At 40.9% G+C, this 20085-nt stretch overlaps 2 protein-coding genes across 2 annotated transcripts in view; both read right to left on the reverse strand.

Annotated features, from left to right (window-relative positions):
• Nucleotides 1–20085, reverse strand: part of LOC136253918 (protein NLRC5-like) — a 30835-nt gene that overhangs the window by 10494 nt on the left and 256 nt on the right. The window contains exon 2 of the mRNA XM_066046577.1: nucleotides 5391–5731. Coding sequence (XP_065902649.1) covers nucleotides 5391–5721 — 331 coding nt within the window. The 5' untranslated portion in view covers nucleotides 5722–5731. The remainder of the gene's footprint in view (nucleotides 1–5390; nucleotides 5732–20085) is intronic.
• Nucleotides 17049–18917, reverse strand: LOC136253919 (uncharacterized). Its single transcript, XM_066046578.1, has 2 exons — nucleotides 18504–18917; nucleotides 17049–18449 (listed from the first exon to the last, which is right to left on the reverse strand). Exons 1-2 carry the CDS (start codon nucleotides 18828–18830, stop codon nucleotides 17049–17051), a joined length of 1728 nt encoding a protein of 575 aa, XP_065902650.1. The 5' UTR covers nucleotides 18831–18917.

Consider the following 20085-nt stretch of genomic DNA (forward strand, 5'->3'; position numbering starts at 1 on the left):
TAAGCATGCCTTGCACAAAGTGCTGTAAATTTTGAAGCAGCTGTCTTAGGGCTCAACAATACATCATTCTACTTGTGATGTAACAAGGATTAAAATGATACTTATCTGGGGGTTTTACTCTAACACTAAATGATGAGGCCAAAAGTAGCCATGTAAGCAAATGTTTGGTAAGGAAACAGAAACACAAAAAAAACTTTACATGCCTTAAATTTATAAAATTCATACTGTAACTTGATGGTGGTTGCTCCTAACATCTTGCAACAAGTTCCGTTTGCTCTGCCATTAAATTTTCTATCAGTCTTGGGCTCGGTCTGGCCGTACATGAGTAAGCCCACAATCAAAATTGAACACAGGGCAAGAATTTGAAACACGGAGATGCGACTCACTGTCGTTCATTGTAGTTACAGTGTTCATTTAACCTAGCCCAGTGAACAGACTTTCGATCAATGTTAGTTTTAGGCTATAAAGAATTAAGTTACCCCACCTAATGTCGCATAGTCTAGCAGTGTGGCTGCTCTTCTGATTAGAAACTTATTTCTAATCAAAGGTACAGCTGCGCCAGATTAAATGTTGCCATGCGTGCCCATATTGTGTAAACATACGGGTGCAACAATATGTTATAGTTATATCCTGTTCTGAGTGTAATAACAATGATATCATCCGAGTATACGGGATATAACTATTTTATATCCCAGTGCGTGGGAGTGCGCAGAAGTTTACGGATAGTAAATTAAGTTCCGGTTTGAGTTCCTATCACTGTGCTCAAGATTTCGTCCAAATTGTGTTGAGATTCTACTTCGTAGCTACAAGAGAGACCTTGCATACTGCCTATAAACTGCCGTGAAGGGCGGTGTTATGAAGCAGTAGTTCCAGGTACGATTCGCCTTCGTCAGAAGTTGGTATGGTGGTGTTGCGTGGTGTGCAAGAGAAAAAAATTCCAACAAGTGACTACCGTAGTCTGAGATAGAACAATGAAGCTAGAGGAAGTTAGTTCTTCACCATAGTGACCGTTGGGAGTGATTGCTGGAGCAAAAATCGTCACAGACTGTTCTTGACATTTGTTAAACTATCATATTGGTAACTTGTAGTATTACTGTGTAAAGGATTAACAGTTTTCTTTTAAGATTTAGCTGGTTTAAGTTCTGTATTGGCGTTTTGTATCAATATTTCCTTATTTGGCTCTTTGTTCCATTGGTAAACAATACCATTTGCGGTTATTATGATGTCATGAACGAGACTGAGTGGCTCAGCAACAGGGTGATAAGTTAGTTATCACTGGGTGATAACTAATATATCGTACAGTAGCAGCGCTGCTCTGTCTAGCTGTATGGTAGTTATAACCCAGCGTGGTACTTTGATACTCCCACGCACTGGGATTTATATTGATATATCGATATATTGCAATATTTTCTATCACAATACAATACAATATGTGTGATGAAACATATCGATAAATTGCTTATTGCATAATATTGCAGGGTTGTAATGAGCTGTGGCTTGTGGATAATTAGCCTATTCAGCTGTCACCCTCCTGGAGGACAGGCATCAAAGCCACCAGAATGTAATTGTTGATGTTTTTAGAAGCCACATATCCTAAACAAACAATGCTGGTTGTAGTACTGCCTACTTGTACTGTAATGCCGCTATTTATGGCCATTATAAGCAGCTTTTGACTGGTGGGTATTCACCACATGACACTAATGCTATCTGCTGTATCTTATGAAGCTTAAATCCGTCACAAGTTTAGCACTTTAACATCACCAAAGGCCCTAATCCAAATATTGCAATACAGCATATATTGCAATATTTTTTTAAGGCAATACGCAATATGGTATATACCCATATTGTTGCATCCCTAAAACATACATTCCCCAAAAGTCCTTTACAAGTTAAGGGTTAAAATTGCCCACACAACATAATCATCCCATTCCACCAGTCATTCACCTGTAGTAGAAATAAGTACATGCAATCTACATTAATTATTTTCAAAACAAACAATGCATAGCGTAAGCTCCCAATTATCAGCAGCATTCAATTATCGACACAAGCATTTTAAATCATAGGCATAAGATTATGGTATAGTGCTTCAATAATTTACAGTGTCTCTTGAACAGGTGGTGACGAGCAGTGAAGTGAAATCAAGGTAAAAAGTGTCCTATTAACTCCTGAAATCTATTACTACTTGTTGATATAGGACTGTATTGGTGTTGGGGACACTGGTGAGCATGGTCCAAAGGTGCCATGAAGTGAAAATGTGCCGAGAAAAGGACGGGGAAGGGAAAGACCTTGTTTACGCTCAGCCCCAGCAGTTTTGTCATCAAGCAGCCCCAAGGAAGCGAAAGCAGTGGACAGATGAAAGCATGCACTCCGCCATTGATGTCGTAAAGGGCGGGCAAGAGATCTGGAGAGCAGCAAAAGTACACTGTTCCAAGTCAAATGCTGCAAGATAGAATAAATGACCGTATCGTTCATGGCTGGGCCTAAGCCATATTTATCACATGTTGAAGAGACTGAACTGGCAGAGTTTTTGGTGGATACTGCTAAGGCAGGGTATGGCAAGAGCAGAAAGCAGGTACAGATGATTGCAATAAATGTAGTTCATAACAAGCAAAGGATGTCAGTAAGTAGAAGAATATCAAATGGCTGGCATTACAGGTTTATGCAGAGGCAGAGCCACCTGATGTTGTGTAAAGGTGATCCCATAGCCAACATTAGAATGGATTGCATGAACGAAGAAACCAATGACTGATTATTTTGATAAGTTGATGTATGTCCTGCAGAAGAACAAGTTGATGGATAGCCCAAGTCAGATTTACAATGTCGATGAGATCGGAATGCCGTTAGATCACAGACCACCAAAGATTGTGTCGAAGAGAGGACAGAAGAAGGTGCGTAGTAGAACTTCCGGTAATAAGAGCCAGGTGACTGTTATTGCTTGTGTAGGTGCAACAGGACATGTGATTTCATTTTTGATGCAAAGGACCTCAATTATGAATGGACCAGGGGGCAAGTTCCAGGTACACGATATGGTACAGGTTGGGTTGACACAGAATTGTTTAAAGGGTGGCTGAATAAGCATTTTCTGAAGCATGCTGTTGGAATTAGACCATTGCTTTTAGTGCTGGATGGGAACAGCACACATTATCAACCGAAACTGATCAAGTAATTGCTTAGGCAATGATGTTGTTTTGATGTGCCTTCCACTACATGAAAGCCAACCATTGGATTCTAGTGTCTTCAAGCCACTTAAACAGAATTGGCAAAATGCTTGCCACAAGTTTGTTCAGGAAGAGTTTTTACTACTAAGTATGATTTCTCTCCCCCGCTCCACTTCTTTGTGAAGCATGGAGCGTGCCTAATAATATAATTTCTGGATTCAGGAGGAGTGAGATATATCCATTCAATCCTAATGCTCTTGACAATGGTGCCAATAGTAGCAGCAATGCAAACATTAGTTGTCAGTCTACAAGGAACAGCACTGTCACATCCATTAGAAGTGAAGAGTTACGTCAGAGCAGATTGAATGGTTTGAGAGGAATTTTGTGACTTCCCAGATCCAGAGTATTTACGATGGCTAAAGGAAACTCATCCAACAAGAGCAGCACAATTGTCCCCACCTCCTTTGAATGCCACAAGGTGACACCACACTGGCTACCATGTTTAGCTTGAGTTGTGAAGAGGAACTGATTGGCTAGAACAGTCTGCTGTTGTTGAGCCATGCCGTGTTGGTGAGTCACCCACTGTGCCATTTGATGTTGCCACTGTTGTTGAACCGTGTTCTATTGATGAGTCACCCACTGTGCAAGATAAGATGGCTGACATTGCCACCACTGTTGAGCCATATTGTGTTGATGCTTCTCACGCCACACAAGATGAGACAACTGACACTTCTGATGCTAGAGAACCACCTCAATAATCTTCAACTATTTCAGCTACTGGTAATGCTAGAGAATCACCTCAGTCATTTTCAACTATTTCAGCTCCTGGTAGAAGCGTATCTGGTGTTGCTCCTCCTGATCATGAAGGTGAATTGACTTATATTAGAAAAAGGAAGAAGCAGCGAAGAAGAAAGAGGAAGCAGCAAGAAGGAGGACAGCTGCAAGAAACAAAGGGAGAAACAATGAAGATCAAGCAAGTACCGGTATATCATGTAAGATATGTAACAGTGCTGCTAGTGCTGTCAGCAACAAGAGGCCGCGATGTATTGAAGGTGACAATGACAGTAAATCATCTGATGAAGGGTTAGTTTCCTTTGTCGAATTATTGTGTCCCTTGTTCAGGTACAAGACACAACACAGTAAATGATGACACTGCTACTGGTGATACTGATAACTAGTGTTATTATGTTTTCGGACTTATGAAGAGGATCAAATACAAGAGACTGTATTTCTTTGGGTACAATGTGTTTGTGGAAGGTGGGTGCATGAAGGCTGTTATTCTGAGGTAGTGACGGATAAGAATGAAAGGGAACTGATTTGTCCTTACTGTGTACTGTAGACTCCATATTACATGACTTTAAGCTATCGTACATTTTTATTATTATACATGGCAAGCCATGTTTTTAAAAAAATTGTATCTCCCATGTAAAATGTTTTTCAGCTGTGATTTTTTCAGTGATTGATGGATGTGGTTGATAAAACATGAAGGATTTTTGTAAGGCTTGGAAGATTAGTAAACAGGCAGTTAGTTACGGAAGTGCCAATAATTGAAGCATTAATAATAATGGAGTGACGATAATACAGTACACTTGCTGATAATTGAAATCCTATGTCAGTACTTATGTGCCTGTAATTACCTGCCAGATTTAAGCATGTGCTTGTAACCAGACTATTTTGTAGAGGCGTTCTAAACATTTCTGGTGATATAAAGTTTCAATTGATATGACGCTCCTGCCAGATGTTATGAGGTTAGACAGCTTGTGTGCCGATAATTGGGAGATTACGCTATTTACAATATATGTGAGGCATACCATTACCATGCGAATTTACTAGTTACTGTAACTTAATTAAAGGAGATGGATAACTTCATCTTTCAACAAAATTTCACATGTGTAAGGCAGGGTACATGGAGGTCCCAAATGAACAGGAATGGCATTTGATGGCACTGTCAAGAGCACCTAATATAAGTTACAGTCTCAAACATTGCACCGTATGACTATCCATGGTACCACAACAGTTTTTCATGGGCTAATACAGCTTTGGTTGTATGTATAATTATTTAAATTTAGCACACACTTTGTAATAGATCTCAAAATTTAGTAACAAGATTCAACCTAAACACGCTTCGTAATTAGAGATATGTGTACCTTTAGATATTGCTCAAAATGTATGATATATTAAGCATAGTTTGTTTGGTAGAAAATGTTAACTTTCTCACACATCATCACTCACCGTTATCACTACCAGTGGATGATTGTCCACTGTCCAAAGCAGATCTGATAGTTTTAGCTAATTTCTTTAATAAATCATTACCACTATCTTCCATTACTGTCAGTAACTTCTTAAAAGGTGTAACATCATTGTTCTTAAGGGATGGCTCAATTATCTGATCCAAGAACTCTGTTGCCTTTTTTGCTGGTGTGGGCAGTGACTTTAATGTTGCTTTGATGTCTCCTGGTAGTAGATGTTTAGAATATAATCTTGCTATGAACATGTCATCATTGAGTGGTAAAGACTGTATCAGTGACAAATAGTGCTCTTGGAATACTTGTAGTAATGACATCTCTCATATCCTGGAGGTGTAAACATTCAGTTAGGGTTAACTAACAACAAACAAGTTAATATCTATCATAGAGAGTACAGTAGTGCTGTGTGTATATCAGAAAGTTCAGCCTTACTTTTTTCATATATATTATTACAACGTGGCAATTGGTTAGGTTAGGTATAATCATGCTTTTAGTGCTACCCAAAACACTTCCAATCAATAACTATCAAATATTAAAGTGTTACTAAAATTCTATAACTAACTTCCTGACGGATACTTTCAACTCAATAACGACTAATGCTATGAACTTGATTTCTTCACTATTCAATTTTGCATAGGCAAAAGTTGTGCCTTTTTGTCACTACAATACAGGCTTATTTTTATGCCAAACACCTGCATCTTTTACTTGTTACCCAACCCTAGATATTGATAACAAGATATGTGCGTTTGCCTACTACCGTATTTCTATAAATATAAACTGTGAGAAATTTTCACGAGTTAAATTTTCGTGTTAAAAAATTTTCACCTGTGTCCTCAAGTGACGAAATTTTTTAACAATGAATTATGTAACTTTGTTAATTCTACACGGCCTTTTTGAAGGAGAATGACAAGTACCGAAACTGAAGTGTGGCGTCTCCGTTCCATGGAGACTGCACCCCAGATTCAGAAGTTATCTGTCACAAATCAAGCGATGGACTGTAGTGGAATTGCTGTAGCTAGAAGCTCATTCCATGCAACTTGCATATCTGTGCATAATATATACTTCCTTTAATGTGTCCTGTAGTACGTAGCTGGCTATCACGGAATGGCATCCTACCAATGTGCAACAAAATAAACGAAGACAGCTCCCTCTCTTCTAGAATGAGGGAGATCTTTGTTTTTAAAAGACTGCAGCAAAGACATATGCTTTACATGCTAATGGCCAAGCCTCGATCCAGGTGACCAGAAAGCAGTTAACTGACTTCTTGAATATTACTTTGGTAAAAATTTTTCGCGTAATTAATTTTTGTCGGATGCTAGCTTCGACAAAATATTTTTAACAGTTTATAAATATAGAAATATGGTATCTCACCCTCTTACTGCAACTGTTGTGGGTGTGGTGCAACAGGTTTAGGCGTAACAGTCTCACAGGTGTGGAAGACGTAACAGTCTCACAGGTGTGGAAGGCGTAACAATCTCACAGGTATGATGACCTTTTAGAGACTTTCGGAATGGCACATAATCACCTCGGGCTTCGCCCTCGGTGATTATTGTGCCATTCTGAAGGTCTCTAAAATAGCAAAGATAACGTGGATTTGGGCGATAACCAATTTAGACTATGGCTCGTACAGCTCTGGCCACTGCCTAATGGCAGCTTCCTGATTGAATTAGTGTTAACACACTCACTGGTAGGCTTCCTAGATGAATACAATCATCTCTATTATCCAGCGATGTTTTCTTCACACTCTAGTGATGATTTCTGATGGCTGTTGTGACTGGAATCCAGCAAAATACATGACGCATGTGACAAAAAAATTGTCACGGGTATCTAACCAGTTTAGATACCTACCCGCAGGTATCTATTGGATTTTAAATACCTCATTAACAACAAAACTTCAAAGCATACTATGCGTACCATAGTCTAATTGTCATCAAAAAGAGCGTGTGTTTTAAGATACTGGTGGACTCCTTAGTTTTATCTTATTGAATTATGCTTTGCTTGTGTGAAGTACTTCATTAAGTTCACTTTTGATAAGCCGTCTTTTTCATCTTCACAATCAAGCTATTCGTGTTGTGTTTTGCTAGTGAAAATACAACCATGTCTCCACCTACCTTTCTAAGCTTGGATGGCTGTCACTTGAATCTATTATTCAATATCGATCATTGCTGGCAATGCACAAACAGTTTCTTAAGGACCACTGTCTGTTATTAAATCCTCCATTACAGTTTGGCACTCAGCATTGATACTGTACTAGAACTTTACCTACCTTTGCCAGTATTTATCACTATAAGTTATCTTGTTTAAATAAGTTTTTTTAGAGGAATGGCAACTATGCAACTATGTGGTGAAACAGTCTTCCAGCTGATTTGACAGTCTAGCCCAAATGTTTTCGCGAACTATTTATTTGATTTTTTGATTGCTGATTAATCAATGTTTGTAAAACTTTCATCTTGTAATGTATATGTTATTGTTTTGTTTTAATCGTATTGTTGTTTCTTTTTATACTTATGTCATGTGCCATGTTTCTGTGTATGTATCTGTATTATTGTATGTTGTACATGTAAACTCCGGCATGGAAGAATGGATAGTCCGTATGCTGAGAGTATAATAAACAATCAAAATCAATCATATCACAATAATGGATTACTGTGATACGATTATCATACTACTGATATTATTAATTCATTTTGTACCATAACCAGGACCTAAGGTAGACAACAGTTTCCACCAAACAGCCGGTCAGCAAGTGACCCAGCAGCAGCGTCATCAGCAAACCATACTTGGGTAGCTAGAGAGACCCACAGAGAAATACAATTAGTTACCTGCTTAAATTCTGACCACATTTCCATTTTTGTTGTCACAATTGGTCCAGCTGAACCATTTGTGCAAGATACAATTGGTCCGACCACATTGTTCATGCACTTGGACCAAATATTTCTTTACAGATCTAGATCCTCAACAGCATCTTACACATACTATACAGTTAATGGAAAGGAGACGGGCAAGATAATCAGCTTTCCAACAAGTGATACTTTTCCACTGTATGTTTTCAATTCTTTGTCATGTCTATTTATCATACACTACGATAGTAGTGTATAGTAGGGACTATAAAGGAGTAGGCATGGCTCACGAAATAATATCACCCAAAAAACAGCCTCAATTTCCCCTAACGACGATCAAGCAGTATTGGTTAGGTGAAACTAAGCCCAAAACAAGCTTTCAGATCGACCTGAAATGCTTTCAACAAGTTGATACGGAATTTTAAAAATAATTCATTTAACGGAATTTTCTACTGACTGAGTAAGTAAGTAACTGACTGACTAACTGATGCCTTCAAATAAGCATAACTCGATAACAGCTAAGGCTACGGGTTTGATTTTTTCACTGTTCGACGTCGCTTCGGCCTGACAGGTGCCTTTTGGCATACCGCAATACGCACAATGCATTCTTCATGGACTTACCAGTGTCCTACTTTATGTCCCATTCATCTTTGCTGGCAGCGAAAAGTGTTATTATTATTATTACTATTAGCATAATGGATACACGTACAAGAGTATAATAAAATGTTATTAGGCTGTAAGCCTTTGTTCATATCCATGGCCTGTGCTGTCCCAGTACTTGTCAAGCATTGCCTTGAAGGATGCAACAGTGTTTGTGGAAACTATTTCCTTAGGTAGATTGTTCCAATGATTGATAACTCGTTGAGTAAAGAAATTAGATCGGACATTCAATCTGGAGTGTGGTTTAAACAACTTCATGTGATGGCCTCTAGTGTTGGTACTAACAGCTGGTGTAAAAAATTCATTAGGGTTGACGTTATAAAAATCATTCAGAATTTTAAAGACTTCAATAAGGTCGCCACGTTGTCGACGACGAAAAAAGGTGTACATACCCAAGGACTTTAATCTCTGACAATAAGACAAGTTTCCAATGCCTCTAATCAACCTTGTAGCTCGCATCTGCAATTTCTCTAAAACGTCAATATCTTTAGCAAGATAAGGACTCCAAATAGCTGAACAATATTTCAGAAGAGGCCTTACATATGTTGATTTGGTGATAGCAAGTGATGGCTTCCCTTCGTAATGGAAATCGTCCATATTTGTCATAGTGGCTATTATGATATCAAAGGTGCTTTTCAAACAGTTCTTGATTCATACTGCTGTGTAATGGATTGAACATAGCCGACAACGAAGCATAATGGATACTTCACTTTTCAGACGATAATTGATATAACTGGGGTGCACGGCACCATTTCTTTCGGTAATGCTTGGATTGCAGAGGTGATTTTTGAACAGTTCTTGATTCGAAATGCTGTGTAACAGATTGAACATAGCTGACAACGAAGCATAATGGATACTTCACTTTTCAGACGATAATTGATATAACTGGGGTGCACGGCACCATTTCTTTCGGTAATGCTTGGATAACAGTTCTTGATTCGAAATGCTGTGTAACAGATTGAACATAGCTGACAACGAAGCATAATGGATACTTCACTTTTCAGACGATAATTGGGACATGCGGCGCCATTTCAGATGCGGTATGCATGGGTTCACCAGTCATAATTATTATTTACAAAAAAAGTTAACAAACAGATACACAGAAAAATTAGGAATTTTCAACTAGAGTAGGGACCATAACACACATCAATAAAAAGTACTGAAACAAGCAGGAGTAGTGCACGATATTAATTCACGGTAAAACAATAAGAAGTGTTATATCCCTACTGTGCATTTCCATTATGGTATCGTTTTACTGTGAATTAATATCGTGCACTACTCCAGCTTGTTTCAGTACTTTTTATTGATGTGTGTTATGGTCCCTACTCTAGTTGAAAATTCCTAATTTTTCTGCGTACTTGTTTTAATATGTATGTAGCTGTAAGGAACAACAATTAGAGAGATACACGAGGTGTTGAGGGATCATGGGTCAAACACGTTGTTACGTAGATTAGACAGAGAAGTCCTTGTTTGCGGTGTAAAACTTATGTTTGCTAAGCGACAACAATCATTTATATACTTAAAACTACCTGGAAGTACGGTGGCTAGCAGTGACTTACAACTTAGAATGGCCTGCTGACATGGACACTTCTGCCGCTTCATGCATATATACTAAAGTTACTTTTTTGTCTGATGCACTATAATTGACTAACCACAATAACACTATATAAAATGTACTATATCTACAAAAAAGCAAAATCTGACTAAATCACATGCACCAACCTATCAAGGTTTGATAATAGCCAAGCATTTCAGTGGACCTTTAACAGGTCCTGCAAAGTCAACTTGGTAGTAGTGATGCCACAATATAGATTTTTTTTTTATCACAATATAAATATCACAATCACGATACACATTTGGCCAAAAAAATCCAAACCTCCACAATCCAGTACTACCATACTGTATTATTGTATTTTGGAGGTTCCGGATACAAGGTACAGTGTTAAACAAGTGGTGTTGCCCTTGCTGACAGCACTTTAAAGCAAAATGTATAAAAGTGACTCCCACTTCCAGTTGGTGCTCTTTTCTCTAGCTTGGGCAGCACGTGATACATTCTTCCTCAGAGTGATGGATGACGATACTTTTCAGGGTCTATTTAACAAGCTATCCTCCAACGTATCACTGCATAGACAACTCTTCGAGGCCATCCAACCCGAACGAAATAATAATAATTTGTCAGGAGGATAACCTGGCGACCGACAGGCACCAGCAAGAGAATTTGGTGACCAACAGGCACCAGCCTGTGGAGCAACCACAAAGAGTTGATCCAACCAGGGGGAGTGAGGATGACACAGAGCTGTCCCAGGGAATACAACCACTAGTGAACAACTCTACAAAGGAATACGAAGATGGAAGCCATCTAAGTGGCTCAGGCCTCAGCACCTTTGATCCAAGCTGCCTAGCTACAGGTGATGTTCATGTGTTTGATGCTCCACATATAATTATAATAAATGAATATGTGGAAAAACATTTCTGCGCAGTGCTAGATAAGGAAATGAGTGAGACCCAGCTGCATACAATCCAGACAGCACTTCTGTCAGCAGCTGGACCCCTCACATGTCTGTGGGCGGACCTAATTTCAAACAATACTTTCAGAGGACTCTACAATCAATGTGCACGACATTCTGGGTGTGGTTCAACAAACATTGATGACAATCCCCTTTTCCCTTAATTATAGGTAGTATGCATAGTCTGTAGTCGTAGTAGTTGTTGTAGCTAGATGATGTATGGACTATGTTGTTTTTGGTTTCTTAATCAAGCATTTTACTGCTGCAAAAAAAACAACAAACAAACAAAAAAAAACAACAACGAATATTGGTTCTGTCAGGCAATGTTAACACATTGTTGACCCAGACGTGATGAGATTCCATCCTTCAGGCAGTGGATAGATCGCTTGTAAAACACAGTAAAGATTGTGCGCCAACTGCTGGCGACCACTTATTTGGAAAAGACTTTACATCCTGTAAAAAGGAAGTTGAGCAGGACGAGTCCCTATCGCAAATTGTTGCTTTTACACGTCGCCATCATCCGTATGAAAGACCTCGCCAGTCCACCCTCAGGCATACAAGTGAGCAGTTTTTTCCAAAAGGCCCTGTTGGCAGTCAGGGGTTCCGGCAGGGCTGCTACAACACTCCCTACAACAAACAAAGCTCTCAGAAGCAAGCAACCTTCATCTCAAAGGGTTCAGCACCTCACAATTTTCTCGGGAAATCTGGGAAATTTTAATGAAGCTTCCCCGCCATCAAACACATTCTTGGCCCTACAAATGGATCTGGCTCTACTTTCTCAGCATCCAGTAGGGGGAGAACACTACCTTTTGCCTCCAACTGGGTAGTGTTGTTCCAGTACTCAGTATTGGAACTAAAATAATTACAGTTCCATTTTTATTCCAGTTCTAGAACTAGAACTGGAACTGGAACAATAATTTTGCTTTCCTCAAAACTGGAACTAGAACTATTAAAGAAATTTCATCAACTACTGGAACTAATACTGAAACTGGAATTGGTCATTAAACCATATTGCCAATTAGATTTTATGTTCTTTACAAGACCACGATTTTTTTTCTGATGACAAAAACACACAATGCATAATAGTAGGTAACTGCATAAATAGCTGTATGTATTACAACCATGTATGCTTGAAACAACTGATTAGCTAGAGAATGCCAAAAGCAATGCTGGTTCAGTCACATTGTTATGTCTGGTTCAGTGTTTGATAATTAGCTCTACAGGTCTTTTGTACCATGCCACCATTCAAGTTACCTCAAAGGACTTGAAATAGTGGTGTTATAATAGTTGTTTTTCTAATAATTAGCTGCATACACGAAACGATTAAATCTGGCAAGACTAGCATATAACTTATTACTGAGCATCTGTGCACATAATTCATTATGAGCTTTTGGTAGCTAATACTTTAGTTAAAATAAGTGTTGTTATAGAAATTGAAGAATAATTCTAAAGGTTATGGTTCCAAAACTGGAACTAGAACTGTAATAACTAGCTGATACTGGAACAACACTACAACTGGGGCAGACTGACTCATGACAGCTGGGTACTCGACACAGTCAAGGGCTACCAGCTTCCTCTCAGCAGTTGGCCATATCGTCAGTGGGTTTTCACTCCCCAGTAGAGGACCAGTCACTGATCCTACAAGAGGAAGTGGACAAGCTGCTAGAAAAAGGAGCAGCCAAGATGGCCCTACAATCACAGGTCCTGGTGTCCTTTGTAGTACCCAAAAACGGAGGAGGATACAGGCCAATACTAGACCTGAGATACATCAACTCGTACCTGGAAGCCCCTCATTTCAAGATGGAGGGACTGTTTATACTGCCTATACAGTGGTCCAGCAAGAGTGGGTATTAGGCAAGGTAGACCTAAAGGATGCATACCTGACCAATCAGTAGCCCAGGAGTTTCACCAACTCCTTGCCTTCCAGACAGCAACTCACAGGTTTGTACAGTTCCAATGTCTCCCATTTGAACTCTGCACTGCACCGGCCCTATATCTTCTCAAAACTGACACAGCTAGTGGTGCAGTTCCTGCAACAGCAAGGCATCCACTCCATTCTGTACTTGGACAACCTGTTAGTGGCAGCACCCACTGTTCCAGGATTTATCCACAGTATTGTGGCTTCTGATAGCCCTGGGTTTTGTCATCTACATCCCCAAGAGTGTGACATCGCCCACCCACAGGTTGGAGTTTTTTGGTCACCAGGGAAATGATTATATCCCTACCGGAGTCGAAAGTGAACTTCATCCAGAAGGAAGTCTCCCTCTTCTTGTCTGCAGAGACAGTGCAAATAAGGAAACTGGCTCATGTCATAGGAACACTGGTAGTTACCAAGGCAGTGGTTCGTCCACACAACCCCTCTCCACTTTCGTGCATTACAGCACCTGAAGATCACCTCCCTACACCAGTTACAGTCCTATCAAGCCAGAGTGCAGCTTTCCCAAAAGGCAGTGGCCAACTTGCAATGGTGGAAAGATCACCTTCAGGACAATAGTTCGACCCCAATTTTGAAGCCAAATGCATCTGTGGTAATAGAGTCAGATGCATCGATGCTAGGATGGTAAGCAGTCTGTCAGGAGGTGAGAACTGGAGGGAAGTGGACTGCATAAGAGAGACGGAACTCCACGTCAATGTACTGGAGCTGAAGGCAGCTGCAGTACTTCTTGAAGGGCACGGCGAACATCTCTGTGCTGGTTCGAATGGACAACAGAGCAGTGATAGCACACATAAACAAGATAGTGGGACCAATTTTATTTCCCTTGTCCCGGATGGCCCAGGAGTTCTAGGGTTGGTGCCTGGAACACAATGTGCTTCCCCACGCGAAGCACTTTTCAGGCAAGGAGAATGTCCTTGCCAACTGGGAATCTTATCATCTCAGCAACAGCAATGACCAGCAGCTGCTGCCATCAGCACTTGAATCCATCCAGAGCTTGTTGGGGCCTTTATGTATAGATCTCTTTGTGAGTCAAACCAACCATCAACTGCCAGAGTACTGCAGCTGGAGGCCAGACCCCACAGCCATGGCAGTGGATGCTTTTTCAGTCTCCTGGTCCCTATCTTTTCCCTCCTATCAATCTGGTAGGGAGATCTTTGACCAAGATTCAGATGGAGACAATCACCTACGCTTGCCTAATAGCTCCAGTTTGGCTGGCTCAGAGCTGTTATCCTCGATTGCTAGGCATGCTTATGAAGAAGCCAATCATGCTTCCACCAGAAAAAGATCTTCTTCTGAGCCCAGAACTAACCCTTCACCTTCTGATATATTGGAAGGTCATTTGCTTGGGTTGTCTCAGGCAAACCTACTCTCTGCAGGGTCTTTCAGGCATAGTTATTGACATCCTGCTTCAGTCCTGGTGAAGCAACACACATGCAGCTTACGACTCAGCCTGGGTGAAGTGGTATTGCTGGTGTTGTGAAAGGCAAATCAATCCCCTTTCTGTACCTGTGGGAGATATAATGTAGGTTTTAACTGACCAATTTGACCAAGGCCTTCAGTACTGTACAGTCAACAGCCTGCAATCAGCTATCTCCATGGCCCACCTCAATGTTGATAACCAACCCACGGGATGCCCTACCCTGTTGTCAAGGCTGCTGGAAGGCATGTTTAATGCCCGCCCCCCCTTGTCCCACGCTACTCAATATCATAGGATGTCAGTAAAGTGGTGATTATCTGGGCACATGCCAATCTGATAGTTTGCTCCTATTAGTGTTGGCCAGGAAACTCGTCACTTTGATGGCCATGACAAATGCAGACAGATGTTCTGACCTGGCATCTCTGGACAGAAACTATTTGTAGGAGACCCCTTCGGGAACTGAGTTCACAGTGGTACAGCAGACAAAAACAAGAATATCAGGGCTTCCTAGAACCGTGTGCTACCCAGCCTTCATAGGCAATGTGGAGGTCTCTATGTTCCATGTTTATATCTCAAAGACAGCTAGTCTTGTGGAGTCCCTGGAACACCCTAGACACCATTGTTTATTACCTCCAAAAAGCCATTTAGGAGGCAGGAGTCCTTGGGCTTTGGATGAAGAGTATTCGTCTAGGTTGTTCAAGAGGTTTGTTGTCAAGTTGTGTCTTCCGATCTCACCTTGTAAAACCGAAGTGTGGTGACAGGACGTTGCACCAGTAATGAAACACTATTATCTACTAATAAGAGATCGCATCTAGAAAATCGCCTTTTTGTGAGTTTTACTTTATTCATAGCCATTTTCGAATACTGTTTTTAAGTAATTATGCAACTCCTTGATTCTGATTGGCCAGCCAAAATATTGGCTGGATAGCACTTCCGGGCTCAAGAAACTCGAGCATTGTCACCAGACGGTGTTTGCATATTAGCGCGAGCCCGGCTGGGCACGAGACTAAAGCAGAAGCGCCTTTCCACGTGGGCGCTTATACCGTATAGCCTAAATATTTCGAGTGGGAAAATTTTGGCTGATTTCGTGGTTTTGGGAGTTATCAACAAAAATTTTAGCTTTGAAATATTTAGACCACCATATAGTATAATACTAGGGATTTCCAACTAAATTAAAATATTTACATTCCTTAAATTCTTTGATATGGCAAATATTGTGCTATCTTTTAGAATCATTTTAGTGCAAACCCCACCTCTATTGATGGTTCCTATCAAGAGATATTAGCAAAAGAAGGTGATAGATCGGTGATTTTAGAATACAGCATTTTCAAGGATTTCCTGTACATTATATGGCACCAAGCATGATATCATAAGTGTCATAAAGTTGAATATGAAACTCCTAATGACATGAAATTTTCACCACAGAATCACTTAGTGTAGTAAAATGCACAAGCTAGGTAAAACCTCTCAAGAATGACCACTCCTCTGTAGAATGACCAAACGTAATATGTTTGATTTTGCTAAGAATACTGCATGTTTAGTGCAGAAGTAATAATACACACGTATACCACATTATATTCAGAGATAATTAACAAGTCATATTGTAACTGTGAACAGTGGCTTTCTCTCTAAACTGTTACCGGGAGATGTCGTCCTTGCGGATCGAGGATTTGATATAGAGGAAGATGTTGCCAGAATGCAGGCCACATTACAGATACCTGCATTTACACGAGGATGTACACAGTTGTGTCCGCTAGATGTCGAGAAAACCCGTCAACTGGCGAATGTCAGAATTCACATAGAAAGGGTGATAGGTGCTACAAGACAGAAGTTTTCCATACTCATGAGCTGCATTCCGATAGACTTTGTTAAGCCTAAAGTGCCAGGACAAAGAGCTACTATTGACAAAATCATTATTATTTGTTCTGCATTAAATAATTTATGTAAATCTGTTGTTCCTAGTAATTGATCATTTGTGCACACTACATTCAGACATAATAATTACAATTAACGAAATTACATTATTTTCTCTGTTTCTTTCTTAACTGAGGCAACTTGCGGCAATCCGGGCAATACCACTTGTTTGTACGAGGGGGATTCTTCATTTTAAGGCATTCAAGGTGGAACCATTGTCCATGTTCACATTCTTTGTAGTCACAGCCAACCATATCTCCGCCCTTATCATCCTTGCAATGACAATAAATGTACATATCAGTCGATGTTGAAGCTGCTGCAGTCTGAGCTGGCATGACTTGAACTCGAGAATACCACTTCGCTACTAATTCTACTTTGCTACTAATTCTGGAAGAAGACACAGTTCAAAAACATAAGTGCTTTTGTCAACAATATCTTTGATGAACCCTTCATCCTGACATATTCTTTGTGTTGAGATGTTCACATTTCCACCACAAAAAGTAGCCACAACAAAATCTGCATAATCTGCAGAACACACCAAGAGTTGTGTCTGAACTTGGTAGTAGTAAGTATGTGTTCTTGTTAGAGTCCCATCATCTTGGATGTAGGGAGCTGATGAAGGTTCCCCATTGCGAACACAATAAGGACACTTCACTTCCAGCACTCCTATTCCAGTGCAGCATTCACATTGAATACTACCATCAGACCTTGCCCCAATGAAGGGATGTGTGCTACTGACCACAAGTCCACTGTCCTTGCATACAAATCCAGTGTGAACATCTTTCATATTACCCACATAAGCAGACTTTGCTAAATCTTCATGGTCACACCCCCATTTAGTAGCCTTAGAGAAAAACTTGTTTAACTCAGGGTAACAAATTCGATGAATCAAACTCTGTGATGGATTTCCTGGATCTGTTGCACAGACCTGTTTCATAACAGATGCAGTTATTCTGCCGGCTCGCTGAATAAACCAGGCTGTAGTTTTGCTCTGCTCATGGGTTGCAGCCTCAATTACCCTAGTTTGTTCATCTGAAATGGTTAAACTTACTTGCTCACATACAGCAATTAGTTCAAGGTATGTTAACTCTTCGTTTTCTGGACGGTACAAATCTCTCAAGGAAGGTGGCAGATTGATAGCTGGTGAGCTGGTCTTGAACTTTTCTGAGAGTGGTGGCATAATTGAATTAATGGCAGGATCAAAACTTTCATTCTCTGTTAGGAATTCTAATTTGTCTGCATCAGTAGGGGGAACTTGCAACAATTGTAAAAAACTAAACTCAGCTGAAAATTGCTCATTAGGTGATTGTAAAGCATTATGCTGAGATGACTCTTGCCCTATTTCACTGAAAGGCAGCTCTGTACCCATACCATTTGAATCCGATTCAGATGCAAGTTCAACAACGGAGAAATTTTGTGTCTCCAAGGGTTTTGGCAAATTTGATAATGGCATGGTGTCACTATATAAATGGGCTCCTCTTTTCCTGTTAGAGCTTAAAGTGCCTTTTGGCTTGGTAAAAGGTATATCCATAATCCGGGCATATGGTATTGTCTCAACCAGACGAGGTTGCTTCCATGCACAGTCTGTCTGTGTGCATGTTGTAGTGACACGGGATGCTGATTCAAGATAAAATAGAATGGCTGCAACATGAGAGAAAACTTCACCAAGGCCTGCCATGCAGGTACAGTGGCCTGCCTCAACAGTACCATCAACCTCACACAATACCCAAGTGTTCACTGGTGGATCATTGGCACGCTGGGAATGCCTGACCTACAATATATAATACAAAGTGTAATCGCTATAAAGGATTAGCGTTTAGTGTACCTTTGCTATGGCAGCATACTTTCCATCAAATCTTTTGGAACTTAAGTAATTAACAAATCCACAAAGGAAGTACTTGAAGGCATCCAGGCTTTTGTGAGACTTAAACCGTTGCGAGGTACAGAAACTGTGCCCTAGAACAAGGTAGTTGAATATATCCGTGTTTGTCACAGGTGGGAAATCGCCGTTCCTCAATTCAGAAGCTGGAATCAAGTAAGGGTCTTGGTGAATTCCCGATGATATCTTCTCGAGATATCTCCTCTTATTACTGACTGACAACTCTCGAACATACTCACTCAATGGCAATTCTACAGCTGTCACCTCAGCCATACCTCAAAACCAGAGCAAAACAATGACAACTCGCATTCGAATACTGGTTCAACAATATGGCGTCTGTGGGTGTGCCCATAACGTCATCATTCGTTACTACGGAAATGAAAACGCTCTATTGGACAGCTGTCGATTGCCGCAGGGGTAGGGACGAGAAGCAATGTCAAATCCCCACCTGGGGTGTGGGGATGTCCGGGGGTGGGGAGGTGGGGCATGAAATTGACAAGTGCATAACTAGTCTGGCGCTGCATGCCCACCCTTCGCAAAGATTTGGGCGGCGCCAGACTAACCTTTTTTTTTTTTTTAATTTTTTTTTATTCCGGGCTTGATGGACTGCCCTTGCCTACCACCCCCAGCACATAAATGGCCTGTGCTGGACAAACCAGGACTTTCTTAGTCCACGGCAAACTGAGACTATGCCCGAATCAGCTCCACAATTGGGGGAGACTTAACATAGTGACCGATGGATGAGCGGGCTCCGCGGATGCATTGTATGGAGGACCGCAAGAGAGAAAAAGATAGACAGCACCTTAACCACCCCATGACAACAGAGTAATCATCGCCCCACTTATTTGAAAGTTGATGAGCCAAGCGTTGATAAAAAACAGAAGCCTCATGAGCCAGACCACCAGAGGCAGACATTACCAGGGGGGTAAAAGAGGCATGCTCCTCCTCACGAATTCTCTGAGCATACGCGCGTTTCTTAATGTTCTCGTGCCTCCGATAACAGGAGGCCAGTGATGAGGACGCATTAGTAGCAGCCAGAGGGTTGAACACCCGCACATCCACAAAACATCTTTCACTTCTTCCACCCCAAAAACCATTCATGGCGATGTCAAGACGGGCACCATCTTGGATATTGGCAGAAGCAGGGTAGTCCTGCTGTGAAACCGGCTGGAGCTCTGGTTCAACAGCTACCTGAGAGCATACCTCAGTCAACAGGGTAGCAGTTAGATCTCTGATCTCATTGTGTCGGATAGAAGGTAAGCCACCCTTGGGACAGGATAAAGCATGCTCCACTGAAAAGGAAATCCCACATGCACAGTGAGCAGGAGTCCGCTGAGGAGACCACCCATAACTTAGTGCCAGGGCATCGTGAAACGCGGACTAACCTGGGTCTTCCCTACGAGACTACTGGAGATTCTACGCAGTAACAAACACATTACAATACAAGTGCCTGTACATGCCAAATCTAGTCTTGGCGTCCTACCCTAAAATACTCTTTAGGGTCAGGCACCGCAAGACTACCCGAACA

The sequence above is a fragment of the Dysidea avara genome, chromosome 4 (genome assembly GCF_963678975.1).
Source record: "Dysidea avara chromosome 4, odDysAvar1.4, whole genome shotgun sequence".
NCBI classification, from domain to species: domain Eukaryota; kingdom Metazoa; phylum Porifera; class Demospongiae; order Dictyoceratida; family Dysideidae; genus Dysidea; species Dysidea avara.

Excerpts from the sequence above, each read along its gene's own strand:
- LOC136253919 (XM_066046578.1), bottom strand. The coding sequence starts at position 18,830 with ATGGCTGAGGTGACAGCTGTAGAATTGCCATTGAGTGAGTATGTTCGA. Across the intron at positions 18,450-18,503 it reads AGTATGCTGCCATAGCAAAG|GTCAGGCATTCCCAGCGTGC; the intron begins GTACACTAAACG and ends TATATATTGTAG.